This window comes from Vombatus ursinus, unplaced genomic scaffold, assembly GCF_900497805.2.
Source record: "Vombatus ursinus unplaced genomic scaffold, bare-nosed wombat genome assembly UNPS02014799.1, whole genome shotgun sequence".
Taxonomy (NCBI): Eukaryota; Metazoa; Chordata; class Mammalia; order Diprotodontia; family Vombatidae; genus Vombatus; species Vombatus ursinus.
Window position 1 is genome coordinate 14,185,668 of NW_020954577.1, and position 24,359 is coordinate 14,210,026.

Genomic DNA, 24,359 nt, shown 5'->3' on the forward strand with positions numbered 1-24,359 from the left:
AACATCGTCCTCATTCCAACAGTTCCTTCTGAAGACAGGGGCCCCAATTTAAATGTTACTTTTTTTTGGTGAGGCAATCGGGGTTAAGTGACTTGCCCAGGGTCACACAGCTAGTAAGTATCAAGTGTCTGAGGCCACATTTGAACTCAGGTCCTCCTGACTCCAAGGCTGGCGCTCTATCCACTGTGCCACCTAGCTGCCCCATAAGTGTTACTCTTTTAATATAAATTTCATGACTATTATTTGGAAAGAAAAGATGAGTTTTGTTTCTGAAGAGGACTGTATTTCAATAAAAGATAAGGCACGTTGCAAACATTTAAAGTCTCAAAGTAAACAGCAAGATAATCAATTATTTTCTTTTAAATAAATATTTTCGTTTAACCTTCTATTACCTGAAGAAAAGCAGGGAAGACGACCACAGGTAAAATAGAGCTGCACCGAGAGTGTACTTTTTGAAAGTCCAAATGACAGAATGAAGTAGGGAGAGGCTGAAATCCATGCAATTATTCAAAAGGAAATGGTCTTTACTATCAAAAATCCCTGCGCTCCCAGAGGCACTTGGGTGGCCGTGGAGGAGGCATGCACCCCGCTGGGGCCGGGGCAGGACTCTCCAGGCTGGACCCCCACAGCCCAAACCTCCTGCCCAGGAGCAGCTGACGACCGCACGGAGAGCAGCGGCCGAAGTCAGAGCTGGAAGGAGAAGGGCCCGGCCCTGTGGGGCTGCGGCCCATGGGAGGAGGAGGGGGAGTTCCCTCCCAGCTCTGCCTACAGATGCTCCCATGGGCTTCCTGAGTCAGTGTCTCAGGGGCCGTCTGCCCCACGGTCCAGTCTGGGCAGAGCATTGTTCTGGATGGATAAGTGCTGGATGCTTCTCCTGGTCTGGTTGTTTCTGGCAGTGTCCCTGCCTGAGGCTCCTCTCGATCTTTACAAGCAGTATCTACCTGGCCAGGTGAGCAGGCCGGGGCAGGCATCATAGGAACCCACTGGATGGTAAGTCCGGGAAGGGTCTGGCTTCTGCTTGGTGGAGACAGGCAGCAGCCTGAGGGTCGTTCAGGCCGTCTAATTGAGCTGGGTAGGTTTCATTTAAAATGTCTCCATTTAAACCATTCTGAAACTGGAAAAAAGAGTCATGAGCTTAATAATGATAAATAATAATAATAATGATGATACTAACATTTTTAGCACTTTAAAGTTTGCAAAATGATTTGCAATCCTCACAACAACCTTGAGAGGTAAGTGCTATTAATGCTTCCATTTTAGGAAACTGAGGTAGAAAGTTTAAGTGACTTGTCCAGGGTCACCATACCGATAAATGTCTGAAGCTGGATTTGAACTCAGATCAGCATGACTCCAGGTCCAGGTATTCTATCCACTGCACCACCTCGCTGTCTATGATCATTAGCACTTAAATTGGAAAAGGCATCAGAAAAATTTGCCTTGAAATATTATTATAACAATATACATTTCTAATTTCGTTTGTTTTAAACATCCTTTGATTATTCTCCAGTTTGGCAAAAACGCTCAAGGTACACGCAAGGATGGAGAACAAGCCCCTGGAGCTGGAGTGGGGCTGGGGGACAAGGCTGCAATTTTTACTTTCATTTAAGAATAGAAGAGGCTTCTCATGAAGTGGGACTAATCTCTAAATATATGCAATGTAAATAAAGTACAAGTGAATCCCTTCTCTTCACCCCCCACAAAAAAATAAAGGGAATGAGTGAGTAGAGAGGGAGAGGTGGAAGATTAGTGAGAGGCCCGGACGGCAATGCCAGCAGCCTGGAGAAGGAGCGTCGGGAGAGGGGCCGCTGGGTTCTGTCTGCATCCCTCCTGAGGAGGCGCTGAGGGAAGGAGGAAGGAGGTCACCATAGAAGGACGCCCCTAATTAGAGCTGGGCCAGGAGCCGACGGAAGACCCAGGCCGGGGCACGCTCCTCTTCCACATCGATGGTACAGCCAGAACTGGCCTTCGCACTGATCCCCAAGGGGATCCTTCACCCCCCTGCTTGGGCCCACGATCGCTCCCCATGGCTGCCTTCTTCTCCCTCGTTACTCTGGCCTCTTCCAAGCCCTCAGTGCCCGTCAAACTCAGGCACAGGGCCACTTTGTAGGTGAAATCTTTCCGTCGCCCTCCCCACCAATAACCACAGGTGTTTGGCTTCCTCTTCTCACTTCCATTACAAGCTTCCATCACACTAGCAGGCCACCAGAAGGCCCACTGTGTGGATCTCCACAGAGCTCTATCTGGGTAGCTGAAAGGTCATTGAGGGCAGGACTTTCACTCCTAGCAGAAAATGGGCACATAGTAGGTGCTCACCAAATGTTCAGTGAGGGACTGATCAGAAACTGGAGTCAAAATGCCTTCAGGAAAGTTTATCAATCAGTTACTTAAAATGACAAACTTAAATGAGGGGACAGAGTTGATTTTTTAAAAATCGAGGAAGAGACTAAGTCTTTATTTGCAAAATATCCATCTTCTAGGATTGAGGATGTACAAGAATTCACAGCAGACTTAGTCTGGGCTTCGAACAAGTTTCTGCGGCTCTGTTCCGCTAAACTCGGGCTTTTTCTCAGGCCTCCTCATGGAATTCCCAAATAAAGTAAGTGACTTAAAAAGCTGCAGTCCTAGTTTGGGGATGAAAGCCCTTGGAACACGAAGGGTGAACTTGCTGCCTACTACCCCAATTTCCAAAGAAGAGGATTTCCTCCCACCCCCACGTTAGGAATGCGGAGGCTCTCACACACTGAAGTGGAGGGGCCCTTCGGAGCAGCTCTGCCCTTAATTTCCATCCTTTCCAACATGCACTGAGGAAAGGATCCATAATCAAAGGAATGAAATCTTTAGTCTCACTTCTCACAAACACCAACGCGATGACTCACACTGAGGAAATACTGAATTAGGACACAATTTACCTTGTCTAACAACGTGTTCTGACTGGAGGCCATGGGGTTGTACTGCATGGCACCCTCGCTGGAGGCCTGGCCTTCGGGCTGGCATTGAAACATCGAGACAGCCCCCGCATAACACGCTGGAGGGGCGGCCAGGGTGGGCTGCGAATGGCCCCCATACCCTGCGTTTTCTGGGGTTTGTGGTAAACAGCCAGCAAAGTCTCCTAAGGGAGACATTGGGTATGGTGACCGTTCAAAACTTCCTATGGGAAAGTCTAAGTGGCTCAGGGTGGACGGCTGGGGGAACAGAGCCTGGGAGCAGGACAGCAAGCCCTGGGCATAGGGCAGAGTGCTGAATTCAGACTTGTACGGGAACTCAGGATCGGGAAAGAGGTCATAGGACTGTGTCTCTGGCTGGGAACAAGGGAAGGGCTCGGGGTCGCCCGGCCTCCAGCTGGCCAACACCCCGCCCACCTGCAGGTGCTTCATCTTCTGACAAAGATGCTGTTGCTGCTGCCGCCGCTGCTGCTCCAACTGTTCTTGGACCATGCAGCTGGAGCTGGGGACGTGAGGGACCCCCTGCGGCAGCTGCTGCAGGGGAGGCTGGGGCTGCAGGGGAGGCTGGGGCTGCAGGGAAGGCTGGGGATGCAGGGGAGGCTGGGACTGCCGAGGGTATTGCTGCTGCAGGGGAGGCTGGGACTGCCGAGGGTATTGCTGCTGCAGGGGAGGCTGGGACTGCCGAGGGTACTGCTGCTGCAGGGGAGGCTGGGGATGCAGGGGAGGCTGGGACTGCCGAGGGTACTGCTGCTGCAGGGGAGGCTGGGGATGCAGGGGAGGCTGGGACTGCCGAGGGTATTGCTGCTGCAGGGGAGGCTGGGGATGCAGGGGAGGCTGGGGCTGGGGACCTGAATGGGAGAAGGTGGACTTGTTTAAGGAAGTCTGCACATAGGTCAGGATTTCATCTGTCAGATCAATGTCTCGGATGTCGTCCCCACCAGAAAGGTCAGTTCTGAAAAACTCCTCCTGTTGCATGTGCCTGATATCTTCAAAATCGATGCCCAGGCTTCTCATGATGCCATGCAATTCACTGTTTCTGCTGTCGGGGAAGGGGCCTGTGTGATCCAAGCTGGCTTCGTGAGAAAGCTGCATCTGCTCCTGCTGCAGCACGTCCTCGCCCCCCAAGGGCACGAGGCTCTCCTGCCAGTCCCCGCTCACGATCCTGCTCAGGTCCTCTACCGTCTCAGTGCCGAAGCCCCTCTGCAGGGGCGCAGCTTGAGGCGCGGGGGGACACAGGTACACAGACTCGTCTTGCTGCAGCATGGCGCCCAGAAGCGAGCTGGGGTGAAACGATTCTTGGCTCTGAGGGTGTCTGGAGGCGCCGTCTTTCCCAGTCCCAGGTCCTTTTGTTCTCACCAGCGTGGGGTCCATCAGCGCAGGGAAGGAGAAGGTGACCTCATACAACACGGCCTCTCCCGTGGCAAACATGAAAGGCAGCTTCGTGTTGCGTTTCTCTAAGTGTTCCATTCCTTCTTCATCGCTGAAATGAGAGAGGAGAATGGCTTAGAAATGAGAGGAGGCCTCTTACTTTAGAGAGACACTCTGGAGAAGTCACTAGCCAAAAGAGCCCTCGGATGAACCTGGGACCAACAGGCAATTCTAAATGGAAATCCTTCTGTGGACACAGACTGCCAGCAGCAGCCTCCTGGACTCAGGCAGGAACTTTGACAGGAGGCTTGAAATCTGTTAGGAAACTAAGGCACCATTTAGATGATATTTTTATTTAAATTCTAAAAAAGGGCAGTGACTGAGACTTTTTCAGACAACACGGCACTATGCCACACAGTCTACTCTCACAAAAGTTTAATGCTTGTGACTAGGCCAACGCTTCTGAGTCTTCCAGGAGGGCCGCAGCTCGTATAGCTATGAGCCACAAAGGAAGGGAGGAGACAACGAATGACTGTGCTTCTCTAAGGAAACACTTTCCATTCACTCAAACCATCACTGGACGATGAGCCCATGGGGTTTGTTCACATGTTCAAGACGAGACACTTTGGACCAAGGTCAAGTCTTTCCAAAGAATGATCTTTGACTAAGTGTTTCCTTGAGAATCTCTCCATGGAAGCCACTCTCTCCATCAGGCCTTCGTTGGGTGGGGTCTGCCTTGTGGCCACTGAGAGAAGAGAAGAAACAGGGCTAGGCCGTGCCAGAGGAGGGGGCTTCATAAGGTCCATGCTGCCACAGGGCAACTCCTCCCACCTCCCCTAAATGGCAGCTGTCCTTCCTGCTCAAAGAGCCCCAAAAGGACATCCCGATTTTGGGGTCAAGGCACAGTGTGTCTGACTGAGAGTGATCAGCCCCACGACACTCAGAAGGCTCTACCTCAGGGTGGGCACACATAGTCTATGGAACATCTGGAAAGGATGTCTTTCAGTTGGCGCATCTCACACTTCCTTTGCGCTCCTGTAGTTACTTCACTCATGGAGCACAGCGCCTTCCGTGACGTGGGCACGCCACGCTGGCTGGTCCCTTGGTCAGTGTTTTCCATGGTAAGCTATCGATTCCAAAGTTCACCCCACCTACTCTAAATACACCCAATGAGAAAATACATGATGGTCCCAACACTGACCTTGGGCATTCAGGCACACACAAGACCCAAGAGAATGGAGGCATGGAATAGGAACCACCTGAACTCTTGTCTCTACTGGACCTGAACGCCTCATCCCAATATGGAGAGCCTAACCGACTCCGTACACTTAGGGATCCATTTTTACCACCTTCCAAGACCCATCAATTTCCCCAATCATCAGGCTCAGAACCTTGGACTCACCACTTACTCTTCTTCCTTCTCTCATTCTCTTAGCATTCATTCGGCTAATCAAATGAATAAACCAAGAGCCATTTATTTAGTGCCTGGCCTACTATGGAACAGGCTGCCCACACCCCTCCAGCCTTCTTAGGCCTGACTCCATCCTGCACATTCTGGGATTTTACATACACTGGCCTCCCTGCTGCTGCTCACACAAGACATGCCATCTCCCACCTCTGGGCCTTTGTCCAGGCAAGTCCCCCGTGCCTGGGAGGCTCTTCCACATGACCTCCCTCTCTGAATTTCTGTGGCTTCCTTCAAGATTCAGATCAAATCTCACCTCCTGAAGGGCATTCCCATGCCCCTCTGAGACCACCGTCCAACGACATGCACTCTCACTAGCTCTCTCTCTTGCCCTCACATATATATATGTGTATATATATATATATATATATATGTGTATATATATGCGCATGTATGTATATATGTAAATATACACATATATATATAAACACACACACGTATCTTGTATGTACCCAGTTATTTACAGCAATTTGCTTAATAAATGCTTGTTGACTGACTCCCATTTGGAGGCGCTGCCATCCGCAATCATGGCGGAAGTGAACACAATGAGGCCACATGAAGAAGTGTATACATATCCCAACAGCAGCTTTTCCATTTCTAGTTTGATTCTGGCTGGAGAGGATAATTTATTTCCCCCAAATGATTTCTAAATCACAGATGCCATTGCATAATTCCAATGATATGTACTAAGTCTGCATGCTCACGTGAGTGGTCTTTGTGTTGCAATGATATAATCTGGTCTTCCATTCTTATACACCAAACGTGCATTCGACTGAACCCAGGTCCAGCGATTCTCCTTGGTGAGAAGCCTAAACACTGTCATGCCACTTTCTCCGGTTTTAATCACTAGAATGAAAGAAAAATCAACAGTCTTAATTACTAAGTAGTAAAATTTAAGATATTAAAAATAAATATTCTCCATCTTCTATTCTCACTTTATATTTTAAGAATTTTATTAATTAAAGATGTGAACAACTCTTGCTTTAGGTGAATCGACTGTTCCACAGACCTCTATGTAAAGCGATTTTTACATAATGTGAATTCGCCATCGAATGTGTAGAAGTGGGGGAGGGAAGAAAGGGACCTCGTGCCTGTGGCGGGAAGGAGTCGGTATAGGGCACACGGACATGTGGGAGCGAGGGGGGAGAAGTGAGAACAGGAGGAGGAAGCTGTGGGGTGGACAGATCCATGGGCTAACAGACAGGCAGGGGCGGATGTGTGGATAGGCGCCTCCTCTGCCAGGTGGCCACATCTCGAGCTGTGCCCCCAGCAGAGGCCATGGAGGGCTCTCCAAGCTGGTCTGTTTTGCTTTCACTTTAGGGATTTTCTTTTCTTTTTTTCTTTTTTGGTGGGAGGAGGGAGGGTGGGATGCCATGGAGCCAAGGGGTAGGAATAGAAGCGAACGCAGTACTGTCGAGTAAAGTCCACATCGGTGCTTGTGGAATGCAGGTTTCTTTCAGAATTCTTCACATAAAGTTGAATTTGTGTAATGTGAATTTATGTAAAGTGAGAACTGTCTGTAATTAAATAATATTTAATGTCATATTAAATGATGTTACTGTCTTAATATTATAGATAAATACACTGTAGAAACGTATTTTAAGCATCTTTTGTATCAAAATAAATTTTTTATTCTTCTATTGGTTTTTTAAAACAATATTAAAAAGGATTCCAGTAATTCATGCAAATATTTCAAGAGAACCACAGCATGAAGAATATTAAGACAAAACAAAAAAAATCACAATGAAGATTCAATCAAAAAGGGAAAAAATTTCCTTATTAACATGAAACTTATTGTGAGTACACCATTAAAAGCAGAATCCTCATCAATAAGATAATGGAGACATGGAAATATTAGAAATTAAAGTTATCTCATCCCTACAAGGGGATTTTATTACAAATATTAAAAATGTCCAAGTTCATAGGCTCTCAACTTTGGCAGGGCCTCGCTGACCAACCTGAATAAGCTACAACTGAGAAGGCATTCCTTTCCTTCCCTGTAAGACCCAAAATACATGCTCTTCTACCTCTGCTTAAAGACGGCCACCAACAGGAACCTTCCAAGACCATGGAAACCTACCTGATGGGGCCTGCATCCAAATGACTGAGAAGACTGTTGGGTCAAGGACAAGCCTGGGGCCCTCTGGTCCAAGGGAGCCCAAACAGGGGACATCATTCAGGCAGCTCCCAAGTCCACAGCTGGCCTCTCACCCAAGCCCTGGTTCCACCCACCCCCAAAAGAGTCTCCTAAGAGACTCCTGGGAGATCCTGGTCCTGCTGAAATTCAAATATTCCACATCACAGGGTCCCAGGCTGGAGTTGTACTGGATCTGAGAAGCTAGCTAATCCAGCTCCTTGCTTACAGAGGAGGAAACTGAGGCCTCGGGGCGGGGTGGGGGGGAACCTGCCACCAGTCACAGTGACAAGTCCTCTGAGTCCAAATGTGTCCCCTTTTCCACTGGATCATATTCCCTGATCGATGGTGTTTCCTCATCTATCCATTACTCCAGCAGAGCTGCTTCTCGCTGAAGCCATGAAGGCTCTGTGAGGCCCTCTCTAAAGGCTCACAAAGCCCAACCTGACCAATGTGGCCAAGAATTTTCTGTAGCTCAGTGGCTACGGACCAAAGGACCTACAGTACGCCCCTTTGAACGTCGGGATGGTATCCGCCAGTCCCGGGCCTGTTCCCTGTCTCCCATCTCCATGTTTATCAAAGATCTGCTTCACTATGCTTTTGGGACTCTTGCTTAAATGTGAGCATGTATCACAGAACAGCCTTCAAGGGGAACGCCCTTCCAATTTGCCACTAAGTAACGGTGGCAGAAACTGCACCCACCCGCTCCTTTGCTTGCCTCTGAAAACCAAAAGCAGGGTTGCGCTGGCTGAGCTTCTAATGGCCATTCCAATTCAGATGCAGTTCCCAAATCTGACTGGGCTTCTTACACACTCCTGGAAACATCCAGAGCACCATGGGTCTGACAGCCGTCTGCTTCACGACTGAACCACCCGAGGCTGGCATGAAGACCGGACATGAAGCCCCACGGGGTGGCACATGTCCTTTCACTCAGTGCTTTACATGCATCCTTGGAAACACCACCTCCTACAGTCCAACCCAACACGTAGCAGCTACCATTTTGCAAGGGGAAAGTACCATCCTGGTGAGACCCACTTACTTCGGAGATGATTATCCGCACAGTACAGCATATCAGCAGCATGGACAAACTGGTACCCAGATCCCCTCATGCATAACTCTGCCTCGGTGTACCCTAAAACAAGTCTTCCTCTGCAAGAGAAAAACCATGAGAATCAAAACAGAGCTACGCTCAGGAAAGAAACAACACGGTTTTATCGGAACCAATTTCCAAAGACAGTCTAACTTGAAACGATCTCTTTTTTTCTCTTAACTTCACATTAGCAAGCAGAATTGCACTTGGGGTGCTGGATCTTTCTTCGGGCAGTTATAAGTTTAAAGTTTTATCCTGGTTCTTCCTTCTACCTTGAATGTAAGTTCAAATTATAAGACAACCAAGTGAATTGGGAAGTGCCCCCAGGAGAACCTGCACTAGCAGAAAACCAGCCCTCTCCCCCAAATGCTAAGCTACGGTCTACCCTACTCCTACTGTCTCTAAGTTATTGATTCTCCAGCTGTGTCCCCCAGAATTGCTGTTGCCATATGGACAACATATGTGTCGGGACAGGGAGGAAAAAGCATAGCTACGGATGGCAGGTTTACAACCAGGCCTTGAGAGTGACAGATTTGGGGACTAAAATCATACTAAGCTCCAAAATCCACCCTCTGGGGCCTTTGGGCCCAAAGCTCCCAGTCTTCCTCAGAGCCAGTTTATCATCTTTTGAACAACGGTAAGTACAGAAATGACTGCGCACATTTTACAAGACAGTAAGATGTTCTGTAAGCCTTGAGAAGTTGTTAAATCTCAGGGGCCATTATGCTGAACGAATCACTGAGGAGTATTAATCTGTATTCAGTTATACATCTTAAAAAGTCTAACAGAGACCAGAGTAAGGATGCTTCCTTCAAATCCAAAGTCTTTCTTAAGCACAGAAATATGAAGTGCCAGGCACAGGGATGAATCTGGGGTTACAATGGCATCCCAAAATGTGGCTGCCCCCCAAGAGCTCACATGCAAACAGCTACTCAGCAGACCTCCCACTTACTTGGCATCACAGCCTGTAGGAGTGAAGTCTAGTTTGTGTTTGGTTCTGAAGATGAAGTTCTTGGTCCGGATTTCCAGGATGGACGGAGGCTGCAACGGTGTGGCCACTGCAAACAGAGCCAGTTGAGGGGCCAGGGAACTCCCATCTTTGGCCTTCTTGTTCTGGCCGTGAAGGAGTTTGAGCCGTCCTTGAAAGTTCATGGCCTTTCAAAAAGAAGAGAATTCACACTTGAAAAGTGACCACGAAACTAACCTACTATCGTGCAAAGAAGAGAATGTAAATTATTATGAACGTTATTATCTTGACATCTCATAAGGTCAATGCAATGCATTCGATAAGCATTTATTCATTAAGCCACAGGGAAAAGCTTGGGTTAGGCCCTGGGAATGCAAGACATAAATGAAGGGAAAAAACCCCTGCCCCTTTAAGCGCTTACGTTTTTGGACAAAAGAGAAAATATTAAACAAGGAAATAAACAGAAAGTTTACAGTTTTCCCATAGAATTCAAAGCAACAATTCACATTTACATATGTGGCCCTTTCTAATTTTAAGAATGTTTTCATCACAATCACCTAGTATAAGGAAGATAATTCTTATTTGACAAATGCAGAAAATGAAGCCCTAACTGAAGCTCTAAGATGTTAAATGACTTGTTCATGGGAAGAGGGGAATTCAAACCCATGTGCTCTGATTTCAAATCCAAAACTCCAATCTATTCTGCCACTCGGTCTCTACAAAGACATCCAAAGATACAGGAGAATGGTGGAAGCTCTCTTCTTGGGTAAGCTGAGGTCTCCTCAGTATGTAGGCCAGTCCAAAGTCATGAGCATTCTGCTCTGATAGAGATGGGGAAGTCTGCTTGTTACACCTATCCCAGATGTAACCTCGAGGGAGATTAGATAAACAAAACTGAATTATATTTCATACAACAGCTAATACTGCATCCTTGAAAGAAAGTTATGATTATTTTACAGTATCTCTTTCTTTTATCAAACTCCTTTGCTGGCTCTCATTTCCCTAAGGTAAAACCACACACACAAAGTCAGTCTCATGACTTTTACAAAGGCCTTCCTTTTTCATACTTTAATGCAGAAATGATGCTATCATCTTAAGAATTTCATCTTACCAAGAAGCCAGATGAGTTATCCAAGAGACATCGGAGGCGGCAGATGAAGCACCTCTCCAAGAAAGGGGAGTTTTCGGGAGGAAGCTGCTCTGGGTTATAAAAGCCTGAGGTCTGGTTCAGGCCATGGCCTTCTGTGGAAATCCAAAGACAGAAACACAAAGGAAGGTCAAAGCTCTGCCTCCCTCGCTGTAATCAAGGCTTTGAAGAGCTGCTGTCAAGGAAATCTTGCCCCTAGAAGGTAAAGCTGGCTCCTTTGCCATCAAACAAGGGATGAAAAGAGTGAATTACCTACTCACAATAAAACTTCCTAATTTTAAATTAGGAAAATGGTTTTTTATAGATTTCCTTCACAAACATAAAATCCTCTCAAGTTGAAGGACGATGATTAACAGTAATAACAGCTCATTTATATGGCGCCTGAGCATCAGTTCTGTGCTAAGTGAAGAATCCCCCGCCTGGGAGAGCAGTCCCTGCCATGGTCCAGAAGCTGTCCACGAGGCTAGAGCAGAGCTGCGTTCTGTTTTCCTACTAGCTGAAGGTACATTCTCCATCCCCTCATTCCTGCCTTTCTTATCACTTCACCATCTCATCTAAAGAGACAAACAATCAAAGCTTCTTTGGCTCCCCGTGCAACCTAGACTTAGCAGACAGGGTTCCCAGAATGGCTGGAGACATCTTGGGGCGGTTACCCAACCTAGCCAAGGTCAGCGTGTCAAAGAGACAACTGACAGCGCCGGGTGTCTCCCTAATGGGCCTAAAAACCCACGTCAAGCCAAAAGGGATCTGTGTGCTTGAGAAAACTGGGCTCGGGGTATAGTTCCCAGACACCCCACAGCCATCCTTTAACTGAATCAGATCGGCCACAACAGCACTTGGGAAGCCAGGTCACCTTGTCCTTGGGGTGCTGAGTCTGCAGCCTGGCCTGGCTTCAACGTCCAGTGCAGCTGACGCTGGAATTCCGCTCTGTCTTCGGTGTGGATGAGCTCAAACACGCTCTGATGGATGACGTCAGACTGAGGAGAAAGTCAAGTGAAATCTATCAGCCCCGACGACAGACTCCTTTGGGGAACGCGTGAAAATGGCTCTGTTCTCTTTTGTGGGTGGGAAATGTGGGACCAGCAAGTAAAGGGGGAGCAAAGGAGGCAGAAGGCCTCTCTGGGAAGACGGAGGCCACTGAGGCCAACTCCCAGGGGAAAAGAAAGACTGGTGTATAATACCCAGCCAGCGGTCATGCTGCCTTGGCTTCAAACCTCCAGCGAAGGAGGCAGCTCATTCCCCTGGGGGACAGCTTTCCCTACGACAAGCTTCTCCTGAAGCAAAGTCTCCAAGGCTCCCAGCCCACCTCGGGACTCCCTGTGGGCCAGCCCTTCCAGTACTGGGCACAGCTGGCACCTTCTCCTCCACAAGGGGCTGTCCAGCTGTCCCTGGAAGTCCATTGGGAGGGCAAGGTTTTTGTCTTGAAGGGCAGCCCTCCCTTTTCCAGGTGGCTCTCATGGTTCCAGCACATCTCTGTGCTCCCAATGCTGACCTCTGGGGCCCAGCAGAACCAGCCCAACCCTCCTGCACATGACAGGCCTTCAAAAGCTTTCAGAGAACAATCATGTGCCCTCTGTGCCCGCCCCAATTACACCAATTTCCTTTCTAAACAGTCAGCTGAGACAGACAAGGCTTCTTCTCCAGATGAAACACATCTCATTCTTTCACCCAACTTAAACCTGGCATCAGTTTGAGGTCCCTCACCTCGCGGTCAGCCTCCTCTAGGGACTCAAAGTCCTTCCCAAAGACTGTCCCCTAGAACCAAACACTGGACTCTGGTTGTGGTCCGACCCAGGCTGAGCAAAGAAAAGCAGGGACATTTATTTATTGCCACCAAGGTCCAGGGTGCCACGCTTTTGGGGAATGTAGTCTGAGATCATTCAGCTTTGTCAGCTGCCACGCCCCAGGGACGACTCATCTTGAGCTTGGCACCCCCCAAATTGCCCAGATCTTTCTTTCAGATGAAACGATGCCTCGTCATGCTTCCCCATCCTGTACTTTTCAAGCTGTTTTTTGAATGCAAGGATAAGACTTTCTATTTATCTTGTTTACTACTGAAATCATCCAAATGCTCCAGCCTGTCAAGATCTCACTGAATCCCCCATTCAGTGTGTTGGCTAGCTCTCCTACCTGTGGGTCATCCGTTACTTTTCTTCTCGGTTCGGGGCCTGTGTTGAGGAGCTTTGGGAGGCTGCCATGAGGGTGCCTCCCCAGGGCATTATTTTACTTCACTACTAACAACCCCCCAGACAAACCCATTTCTCTGGTCAAGGCAATCTCTTCATTGTGCTCAGACCACACCAAGACCACACCATACTCATACTTCATACTCATCTTCTCTGCTATCGACCTAGATCCCAACGCCATCGTCCATCCTTCAAGTCTCCCACGTGACCCTTGGTGATCTCATGCTTTTCGGTACTTCGGTGGCAGCTATGACCTGCAGTATGGAAGCTAGCAGTTTCTTCCATACTCTGCTTTTTTCTGTTTCATCTGAATCAATCCTGAGTCTCTGGCAGATAAGGTTGCTGAAGGCAAGCCCCATGACTCATTTCTCCTTCTTCTCAGAGCCTCGTGCATTCAAAAGTATCTCAGAAGACTACAACATGCCAGGCTTTGTACTAGGGAGTGTATCAAAAGTGTCGGTGGACGTTCCTGGACCCTCCCTTGTCCTGTGGCTTTACTCAGGCCCCTCCCTTCTCCTACCCCCACCCCCCTCATCTCTGTCCATTCCAGGTTTTCTTTCTGTAAATAGAGCATTTCTGAAGAGAAGTTAATGACTTGGAGCCAACCTCTTTCACTTTCTTAATTGATAAAGATTTCCATTGACTGCATAATGTTAGCAGAAACAGTCAGGTTTCATGCGTTCTGCATGCAAATTTCTGCTCCTTCATCCATCCACCAATCCATCTACCAAGACACGTCTATATCCCATGACGCGAGATTTCGATGGCGCTGTCATTTCAGCCCACACATCTGGTTCACCCCTTCAGACATAAGCAAACTGCAAGTGGGGGAGGAGGAACGAAGCTGCCTCTTTACATAACAATTTACTCATTGGAAGGATCTAGTCTTATTTAAAGATGGTGCGGCCTAAACAGAGAGCGAAACATTTCCTGGGAATCACATACAAGTCAGAACCGAACGGCATCTGAAGTAAAGAATGGTTCTGACTTCTTATTCTTAGTTCCCAGAATGCCTCTCTTCCTGCCTAACAAAGGCCCCAGGGGCACCCACTGCTGTTCAATACCCAGACTCCACTGAATAAGCAAAACAGTCATTCACAATCTGTAATAGTCAGGGAGGGGCAGCTAAGGTGGCTCAGTGGAGAGAGCGCCGTCCCACAGACAAGAAGGCAAATCCAGCCTCCAACTGTGTGTAGCTGTGTGACCCTGGGCAAGTCACTTAATCCTGTTTGCCTCAGTTTTCTCACCTGTAAAATGATCTAGAGTAGGACATAGCTCCAGTATCTTTGCCAAGAAACCCCCAAGTCAGACATGATCAAAATGACTGAACAATAATAGGCAGAGAATACTTAATAAGTAGAACCTTTTATGAAATGGTCAAACTGTGCCCCTAAAAAGGTGGAAAACTTCCATTCTGTTCTAGACCCGAGACTTCCCTGGTGTGGGAAGACTCCCTCTTTATCAACACTGGCCAGCATCTGCTTGAGACCTGAAGGCCTCGGAGAGCTGCCCAGAGCACTGAGAGGTCAACATCTTGCCAGGTTCCCCCAGCAGGCACATATCAGAGGCTGGACTAGAATCCTGGCCTCCTGGACGACCAGGCTCATGCCACTCTCCCTCTGTCTCCCGTGACTCACAGAATAACGTGTTTTTCAATAGATATGAACAAAAGCCACTTACCTGCTGGAACCCCAGGTAGTCCTGGATTGTAGAAGAGGCGTAAAAGACCAGGGCATCTTTGGTGACCACCAGCACAAAGCCACTGAGTGCCTAGAAGCACAAAGCACACAAAGGCCAGTCAAATAACTTAAACAGCGATAATCTTTTCACTTTTAACATTGTGAAATTAGAAACAAACACTTAAAATACAAAAAAAAAAAAAAAAATAGCCAGGAGGAGACATGATCTGATCAGCCTTCACACTGCTTGGCCTGCTGGGATAGGAATTGCTGCCCTGCCCCCAGACAGAAGCCTGGGGCTTTGCAGGACAGAACAACTACCAGGGGAGGGCAGGAAGAAGGAGGTCCTCTCCTTCTGGTCCTGCTCCTCACGTTGGATGCCCTGAGGTAGCAGAGGTTTAACTGGAACTCTCCAATGAAATTTTTGAGAAGGTCTGAAGGCTGACGGGGGAAGCCCTTTGGCTGCAATGGCCACATGAAAGGTCTCAAGCAGAGAGCTTGTGGAAAACAGAGAACAGAACCACCAAGGCAAGGGCAGCCCCGTGGCACTTGGCCTGCCACACGCACACCTCCGGGATGCTTTTCTAGCCGCCGTGGAAGATGGGTTGATAATTTCCAGAGGCCTATTCGGGTCAGTGGAAAGAACCCCAGCTTTGACACCATCAGACCTAGGTTCAAACTCCACATCTACCTCTGACTAGCAAGGGGACCTTCAGTGAATCTCAGAACCTCTTAAATCTCGTCACTGATTAAAATTTAAAAGATGATTAGACAGATTCTGTTAACATGTCATTGTTTTATAAACTACAGTTTAACCTAAATTCTTCCCTAAGTTGCCTACTGCCTCAAGTTATCTTGGGAGTAAACCGGGAGGCCAAATCTTAAATAAATATGTATTTGGTTTTAGCTAATTCAAATATAGCAAAAAATGGTGCTCTACCAAATAAATTCTGGTGGGCTACTCTAAAGCAATGATTAAAGAAAAAAAGTATTTAAAACTATTTTAAAAGCTGGTCCCTTAATTCTAGCAGCTGTTATTATACATTAGTAAAATATTTTTTTTTCTTTTTTTCTTTTTTTTTGCTAGGCAATGGGGTTAAGTGACTTGCCCAGGGTCACACAGCTAGTAAGTGTTATGTGTCTGAGGCCGGATTTGAACTTGGGTCCTCCTGAATCCAGGGCATAAAATATTTTCACTAAATATCTGAACAGCTTATAATCTCTGCCTGTAAATTAAGATGAAGATGTCTATAGGAAACTAGTTCTCAAAACTGCATCTCTAACCCTTTACCACCTAAGTACTTTTCAAGCCCAGATTTCCAGTTGCTTACACTTCATACCTATAGGCCTCCCAGGATCACAGGTGTCTTTGTTACGTGGGATAATCTGACCACAACCACAGCTGAGAAACGTTAGTATAGATCCAAAGAGGGAGGACCATGAAGAGAAGACATATACCTTCAATCACAGACCTCATGTCACTTCATTTCTCCCTTTATAAAATCAGGTCCTAGGGACCCAAGTCTGCTCAGACCCACTGAGGGCCAAGCCTGCCTACAGCAGCCAGTCCTGTGGGGCTGGCCCCACAAAGATGTCAAGAAGGCCACAACTCAAAGACCAAAGGGACCAGGTCATCTGCTTATAAATAACAGGGAGCAGCAGCAGCCTCAAGATTCACACTGTGAAAACTGAAATGCATGCAGGAAATGAAAAATTTCTCAGGTTCTGTCTTCTTCAGGGTCACTTTGACCCTGGAGCCCCCATGAGTGGGTACCATTGATAAGAAATCAGATTAGACTGCTCCTGCAAATCTGGGCCTCACAAAGCTCCCTTCCCCCGCTTCAGTGGGGGCTCACGTGGGGTGGAGGTGACCTGCGGTTCATAAAGCCACACCCCCAGAACACAGACTGTCAGGTTTTAGTCATGCTGAAAGGCTCTGAGAATGGCCTTCAGGATGGAGGCTCGTTACCAGTAGGCTGAGCACGTGGGATGGATTCTTTGGCCATGGCCCTCACTCCTTGATGTGTGGGGGCAGTGCGTGCCCTAAACAACATGGTTTTCAGATCCTCCTCAAAGATCAGGCTTAACCACTGTGAGGGAAAGATCTCGGTCTAGCACGAGCATTCAGGTCCTCAGGCCTGACGCTCTCCGTGGGGTGACTTCCAGGCTCTCTCTGGAGAGACACACAGAAGCTGGCACAGTTGGCTTCATTTGTAACCAGGAAGAACAATCAACGATCCATGCCCGGTGTCCCGGTCGTCTCATTGTGGCGAGCACCAAGAACCAGGCCTCAATGAGCACGAGTAGAAGTTGAGCGGCCAAGGCCACTGGAGACGATGAGGAGGCAGAGAGAGTCTGGGGAGGCGAGGGGAGGAGAAGAAAGAAACATGAAGGCTTCTGAACGCGTTCAATCACCCACCTCCCCAGGTGTGCCTAGATTTGGAAAGTGAAGACTTCAAAGTTCCTGCAGCACAATGAGACAAAAGATCCCGTCTAACTTCCACATGTCAGCACAGGCCCTGCTCCCTCAAACCTTCCCACTGTCACAGCATCGTGACCACTCTTAAAGAGGACGGCTGGGAGGTAGGACATAGAGCAGTCACCAAGTAACAGCACAGACCAACAAACAGCTGGACACAGGTGTGGCAGTCACTTCTGAAGCAGGTCTCTGCACAGTCCGATCACTGATGTGCCAGGGCAAACCCTAAAGCAATACCGAATCACAAGGGTTAACAACTGAGGCAACTGCCTTCTTGCACACGTTTAAAGAAGACACTGGGGGCAGTGAGGCGGTGCAGTGGATAGAGCACCGGCCCTGAAGTCAGGAGGACCTGAGTTCAAATCCGGCCTCAGACCAAATCGGGCAAGTCACTTAACCCCAACTGCCAGAAAAAGAAGAAGAAAAAGAAGAAGAAGAAGATACTGAGAGCAACAAAACAGCATGTGGATAAAAGAAGAGACAGCAGCACACATCATCACCTCTTCCAAAGGAAGCTTATCCTGACCGGTTCCCACGAGAAGACCAAGAGGTGAGAAAGCACCTGAGGGAGGAGACACAGGATCTCCCAGCTGAGAAGCAAAACATGGAAACTATAGGTGGGCATGCATGCACATATACATCCATGTGCGTGTATACACGATGTGCACTGCACGTGTATGTTGTACGTGTGTGTGTATGTACACACGTGTGCATGGATAAACTCTTAGAATATGACAGAAAACCATCAGGACTATTGTCTCATGAAATAATGCAGAGCAGAGCAAGGAAAAACCCATTTTCAGGAGTGCTGGGGAGAGGCCAACTTAGAAGCTCATCCCCTGGGCACTGAAGCGAGAAAGGAAAAGAGAGGCGATGAACAGCTGAAAACAGGATTGGTCCAGACTTCTGTAATAAATCCTCTTCTTCAGCAAGGCCAGTGGAGCCACCCATTTAAACTCGAGCATCACAATCCACATTGCTTTCTCGAAGATCTCATAGACTGTCCGTTGTCATCCCTTGCCCTCATTACAGGACAGGACTACTTCCTTTTCTGATAATACCTTCTTAATATTATCGTTTATGCTGGATCTCTTATGAATTTATTTGTTGGTAATACCTTGTAGCTGGCTCAGAAGCATCAAGGGCCTCCCTTTTGCTCAGTGACTTACAGTTTAATTTTAAAAGCCTATTTTATTTTTTAAATTTTTTTAATGAGCAAAAATTTGCCCCTTTTCTCTCCTGCTCCAACCTGCCCCCTCAATTTAGACTGAAAGAAAAACAAAAGCCCCATGCCAAATACGTATAATTAAGCAAAACATTTCTGCAGTGTCCATGTCCAAAACCAAAACCAAGCCAAACACCTCATTCTGCACTGAGTCCTTCACCTCTCCATCAGGAAATGGGTAGGACATTTCATCATCAGTCCTCTGGAATTATGGTTGGTCATTACACTGATCAAAGCCCCTAATTCTTTCAAAGTTGTTATTCTTTACCCTACTGTTACCATATAAATTGTTCTCCTGGTTCTCTTCACTTCACTTTGCATCAGTTCATTCAGATCTCCCCAAGCTTCTCTAAAACCATCCTCTTCATCATCGTGGAGCACTTCAGTATTCCATCACCATATTACATACCATCATTTGCTCAGCCATTCCCCAATTTATGGGCACTGCTTAGACTCCCATTCTTTGCCACCTCAAAAAGAGCTATAAGTACTTTTGTACATCCTTAAGAGTTTTTGTTTGGAACCAATCCTTCTCTTAATCTATCTCTTCCTAAGTCTCCCTTATCTCTTTCTCCCCTTTATCTCCCTGCTGAATTCCCCGTTGAATGAAATGCTTTTCTCTACCTAACGCTTTGTGTGTACATGTATGAACACGTGTGACCAGTTCAGATGAGAGTGAAGTTCATTGGTCGGCTGTCCCTCTGACCCCTACCTCCTTCTTGTCCAGGTGTCTACTTGTGCATCCTGATTATTTGACACAACTTTCCTTAACCTTATTTTCCTCCCCCACCTGGTACACTCCTCTTCCCTGCTCTTTCTATTCTTCTCTTAACCACTCCATGGCCGTGTCTAATTACACTCCCTCTATGACTACTCAGAGAGGACACATGCACCGTCTCCCTACATGTGATATGCAGTTTATCCTTTTTTAGTCTCTATGCTTGAGCTTCAAAGTTTATAGGTAGCTCTGGTCTTTTCTTCAGGAAAGCTGAGATAGAAATCCTCTATGTCATCAAAAGTCCATTCCCCCCACTCCTTGTATTCTTATACTTAGTTGCTCTGGGTAAGTCACTCTTGGGTGTAAGACTGGTCTCTGCCTTCTGGCATTTGGCAGTGTAGGCCCCACACTCCTTCAGAGTGGTGCCTGTTAACCAGGGTGCGATCCTACTGTACTTGAATTCTTTCTTTCTAGAAGATAGCAGTATTTTTTTCTTTGCTGTGGAAGCTCTGGATCCTAGCCATCATGTTCCTGGGAGTTTTCACTTTGGAGTTTCTTTCAGGAAGTCACCAGTGCGTTCTTTCTATTCCACTGTTCCCTCTGGTTCCAAGACATGTGGGCAATTTTCTTGAAATATGGTGTCACAGCTCTTTTGGGGGCATGGCATTCAAAGACTTCAGGGATTCTTAAATTTTTTCTCCTTATCTGTTTTCTAGGCCGGTTGTTTGTGCTATGAAATACCTTACATTTTCTTCCATTTTTTTTGGGTCTTCTCACTGTTTTAATATTTCTTGTGGCCTCATTGCTTTCTATCTCATCCATTCTAATTTTAAGGGAGTTTGTTGCCTAAGCGAGGTTTTGTGCCCCTTGTGTCAAGCTATTAATCCCCATTCTAAATACTTCTTCCAAACTTCTCATTCCTTTTTTCATTTTTTTCTTCTAATGCTCACATTTCATTGATTTAAAACATTTTCAACTTTTTTTTCTGCTTCATTTCTTCCAGGAATTCTAGTTGAATTTGTGCCCAAGCAGTGTTTTTCTTTGAGGCTTTGCTTGTAGATGGTTTGGGGCAGTTCTTTTCTTCCGTCTTTAGCATCCCTGTTACCATAATAGTTGTCTGTGGTGGAATTCCGCTTTTGGCACGCTCATTTTCCAGGCTATCTTCTGACTTCAGATTTGATATTGGGGCCAGACTCTGCCCACTTTTAGAGCAAAGGTCTGGCTGGTCCTGTTAATGCTTTCATAGGGCACTGAGTGTTCTCAGGATCTCAGGGATAGCTCAGGCCAAGGATTTAAAAATTTTCAGTGATCTGATCCAGGGCAGAGTCTGATTGCTGTCTCTGGTCTGAGTCCTGCAGGTTCCTGACCTGAGTTTGGGCCTGGGCAACACAAGATACTGCTGCACTCGGTCCTCATCAGGCAGATGGGAAGTTCTGGTGCTTATGAACCTGGATATACAGACCAATTCCAGACCACCGCCTCATGCCAACTGGCAATTCTATTGCTCATTACTCTGTTTCAAGTCACAGAGGGGACTAAGAAGGGAATGTAGGCAAAGACCTGCATTCGGTGGTAGGGAGTGGCGACAGGTCCTGGGCTGTGTGCTTAGCAGGGAGGAAATTCAGAAGCAAACAGCAGTAGAGCAGGGTCTCAGGAATAACTAAAGCAGAAATCCCAGCCCAGAAGAGGTTTTCTAGATCTGTTCAGAGGAAGCTTTCTGGGGGGAAGAGGGGAGAGCATTGTTAGGGCTCTGCAATATTCCAGGGCCTGGTGTAATTCACACAATGTGGATCTACAAAGAGGAGCATCTGAATGATCCCATTACCTGCAGTGAATCTCTCTCCTGTCTGGATTCGGGCCTAGACTACCTCAAGTAAAGCTAAGCCAAGTCAACTGGCATTTACTGAGTGTGAGACACTGTGTAAGTGCTAAGGATACCAAAAAAAAAGTCCTTGCTTTTAAGAGTTGAATATGAGATATATTATCAAAAATTAAATATGCTCTAATTTTCCATAATTGAAATGATGTAAGAAACAAATAGCTTAAATAGAGAAAGGCTGAAATATCCCCACATCTTATAAAGATCAGCGCTCAAACAAAACTGCAATCAATAAGGGAAACTGGAATGAAGAGCTCAGACTTAAAACCTAGTCATGTAGAATGAATGGGTCAAACAACAAATACTTATGTCAAAGGAAATGTCAGAGGAAATCTGGCCTGATGGATTGAGAGGTGGCCTTGGAGTCAGGAAGAGCTGGCCTCCAGAGCTGCCTGGGACGGACGCAGACGCTGGGCTGGGCAGGTCCCTTAAAAACCTCCCTGGGCCTCAGGCAACTCTCTAAGAAGACAGATCTCAGAATGGAGCTGGCTGCGTTTGAAGGGGAAGCTTCCTCACCAAGGGGCATCTTGCCCTACACCAAAGAAATCCCAGATGCAGATGGAAAAAGGGAAATGAGAATGAGAGAGCATATCAACATTTGTATGATTCAGCTTAAGTAGTCCGTGGGAGCTGGGCCCGGGAGTGAAAGGAAAAGAGGAATATTTAAAGGAAGCACCATGTTGGTTAAATTGAATCAAGGCAGAATTTTTTATCCCCAAAACCATCACCAAAAAAAGATCAAAGACTTAAATTTTTGATAAAAAAAAACCCACCGGGAAATCAATGAATGGACAATCTACAAACTAGTGCAAAAGTAAAAATTCTGAAAATATAAAAAAACTACTGCTAAACTGACAAAATTGAAGAAAAGTTAATAAGTTAATAACAAATGGAGAAGAAAGAATGTATTCTGGCGGACCCATCTACCAAATCATATCAAACCCAGAACCCTTCTTGTCCTAACTTCTTTCACCCAGGAGGATTCTTTTTCCTTCCTCCACCTCCCAACTCTGTGCCCGCCCCACACCCAAATGTCCTCCATCCTCCCCTCTGTCCCCTGGCTTCCTGCACCACCTAGCTCAAATCCCACCTTTGGCAGGAGGTCTCTCCCTCTCCTCTCCCCAACCCCCGCTGCTAGTGGCTTCCCTCTGAGACTATCGCCTCCTTATGCCATTTACATCTTGTATGTACATAATATTTTATGTTTTATCCTATAGATAATAGGGAGTGTGTTGTCTCCACCATAAGAAAAGAGCTCCTTGAGGACAGGGATCATGTTTTCATTTCTTTGTGACCCACTGCTTAGCGCAATGCCTGGAAAACAACAGGTGCCAAATACATGCTCAGTGATGAGGAAGAGGTGGAAGAGGAGGCTTGGCTATGTGGTGGTGAGACTGAGAAGTCAGGGGTGACCCTGCAACTTCAAAGCTGGGAGAGCGGAAGGATGATGGCATTCTCAACAGAAGTCGGGAAGTTCAGAAGAGAGGTTGATTTGAGGTGAAAGGTAATGAGTTCTGTTTGGGACATGCTAAGTCTGAGATACAGAAATCACTAACTGCTGGCCTGACCCAAAGAGCATGGAGCCTGCCCGGCTGCATACACCACTCTGAGCATGGCCTCCAGGCCCTTCCCCATCCTGGCTCCCTTCACCTGGATGCTTCCTAGAGCTGGTCTGACCAGGGCAGCCTACACGTAGATACGTGTGCTTATGCCCCTCGCCTCCCCCCAAGATATTTTGGGATCCTAACTTTGCCAGCCAGCGTGGGAATTATCACAGCACCAAGTCATCTGTAGCTCTGACCATCTGTCTAGGACAGACTCTGGGGCATTCCACAGAGGTACCTTCCCCTAGCCCCCTAACTCAGACATAACCTTCAAAGTTGACAACGTCATTATCTGGTCAAATAACAACTATTAAAATTTCCCACAATGCTTAAAAACAAGAAAATTCCTAGGAGGGTGCTTGAGAACACAATAAATGTGGATACATTAAGTTAAGTGGGCGAGCATTATGAGATGCTAGGCATTGAGCCAAATGGTGGGAATACAAAAAAGGCAAAATCCCAGCAGTGCCCTGGTCTCGGGGAGCTCCCACTAATAGGGGAAACAACGCGCCAGGGAGGACACCCAGACCACAGATAAACACCGCACGTTCAAGTTTCTCTCAAGGAAGGCGCCAGCAGAAGGTTGGCTTTGAGCTGAGGCCCAGGGGAGCCAGAGGGGAGGAACGAGAGCCTTGGGAGCCTGGGGATGACCCGGGACCTGAGGTCAACAGACAGAGGCATCCTAGATCCTTGGATTCATGGAAGCCAGGCAAGCCTAAGAGAACTGGAAGACTGGGCAGGACTCCATGGCCAAAGGGGATGTCAGATCTGATCCTGGGGCAAAAGGGAGTTTGCAGAGCGGGTAAGCCTCTTGGGCAGCTGGAGGGGGCTGAGGAGGGGCTGGGGGCCAGGCCCACACAAAGGGCTCTTGTCCTAATCCAGGCAAGCAAGGATGCCAGGCGGACTGGGAGGAAGGAGGAACCCTCACCAAGGGGAGGGAAGTGCAGAAGAGAGGAGGGTCTTGGGAGAAAGAAAGTGAATTTTATAATGGAGATACTGAATTAATGATGTCACAAAGTTCTAATTTAAATAAACAAAATTCTAACACACCCTCATTCTTGATAGCTGATGATAACATTTAAGTTCCAGATATTTGATAGAACAAAAAAGATGACAATTCTATAAGTTATATGTTATGTGGTAAGAACTTATTCTTTGGGAGATTGTCAAAATAGTTTATCTGTTAATTATGCTAAATATTGGATCAAGCTAACAAATAATTAATTTACGATAACTGTGTGAGGTGCAACCCAGAGAGCCCTTCATTCTTGTTTAGACACATGAAGAAAAACTAAGAATCATTTCAAAATTGTCTGAGGGAGAGACAGAGCCAAGGCCAAGTTTTCCCAAATTGCTCTCCAAACAACACTAAAACAACGTGTCAAATCGAATTCTGGTGTGACCGAACCAACGAAACCCTGGGGGAAACCACTTTCCAGTCCAAGACAGCTTAGGAGGTCTGCAGTAAAGCTCTGT

At 47.1% G+C, this 24,359-nt stretch overlaps 1 protein-coding gene across 1 annotated transcript in view; it reads right to left on the reverse strand.

The window, feature by feature from the left end:
- Nucleotides 1-130: 130 nt before the first annotated feature.
- Nucleotides 131-24,359, reverse strand: part of AHR (aryl hydrocarbon receptor) — a 68,118-nt gene continuing 43,889 nt past the window's right edge. The window contains exons 4-11 of the mRNA XM_027872364.1: nucleotides 14,980-15,069; nucleotides 11,967-12,090; nucleotides 11,078-11,208; nucleotides 9,952-10,154; nucleotides 8,949-9,058; nucleotides 6,480-6,621; nucleotides 2,910-4,422; nucleotides 131-1,114 (exon numbers count right to left, since the gene is read on the reverse strand). Coding sequence (XP_027728165.1) covers nucleotides 971-1,114; nucleotides 2,910-4,422; nucleotides 6,480-6,621; nucleotides 8,949-9,058; nucleotides 9,952-10,154; nucleotides 11,078-11,208; nucleotides 11,967-12,090; nucleotides 14,980-15,069 — 2,457 coding nt within the window. The 3' untranslated portion in view covers nucleotides 131-970. The remainder of the gene's footprint in view (nucleotides 1,115-2,909; nucleotides 4,423-6,479; nucleotides 6,622-8,948; nucleotides 9,059-9,951; nucleotides 10,155-11,077; nucleotides 11,209-11,966; nucleotides 12,091-14,979; nucleotides 15,070-24,359) is intronic.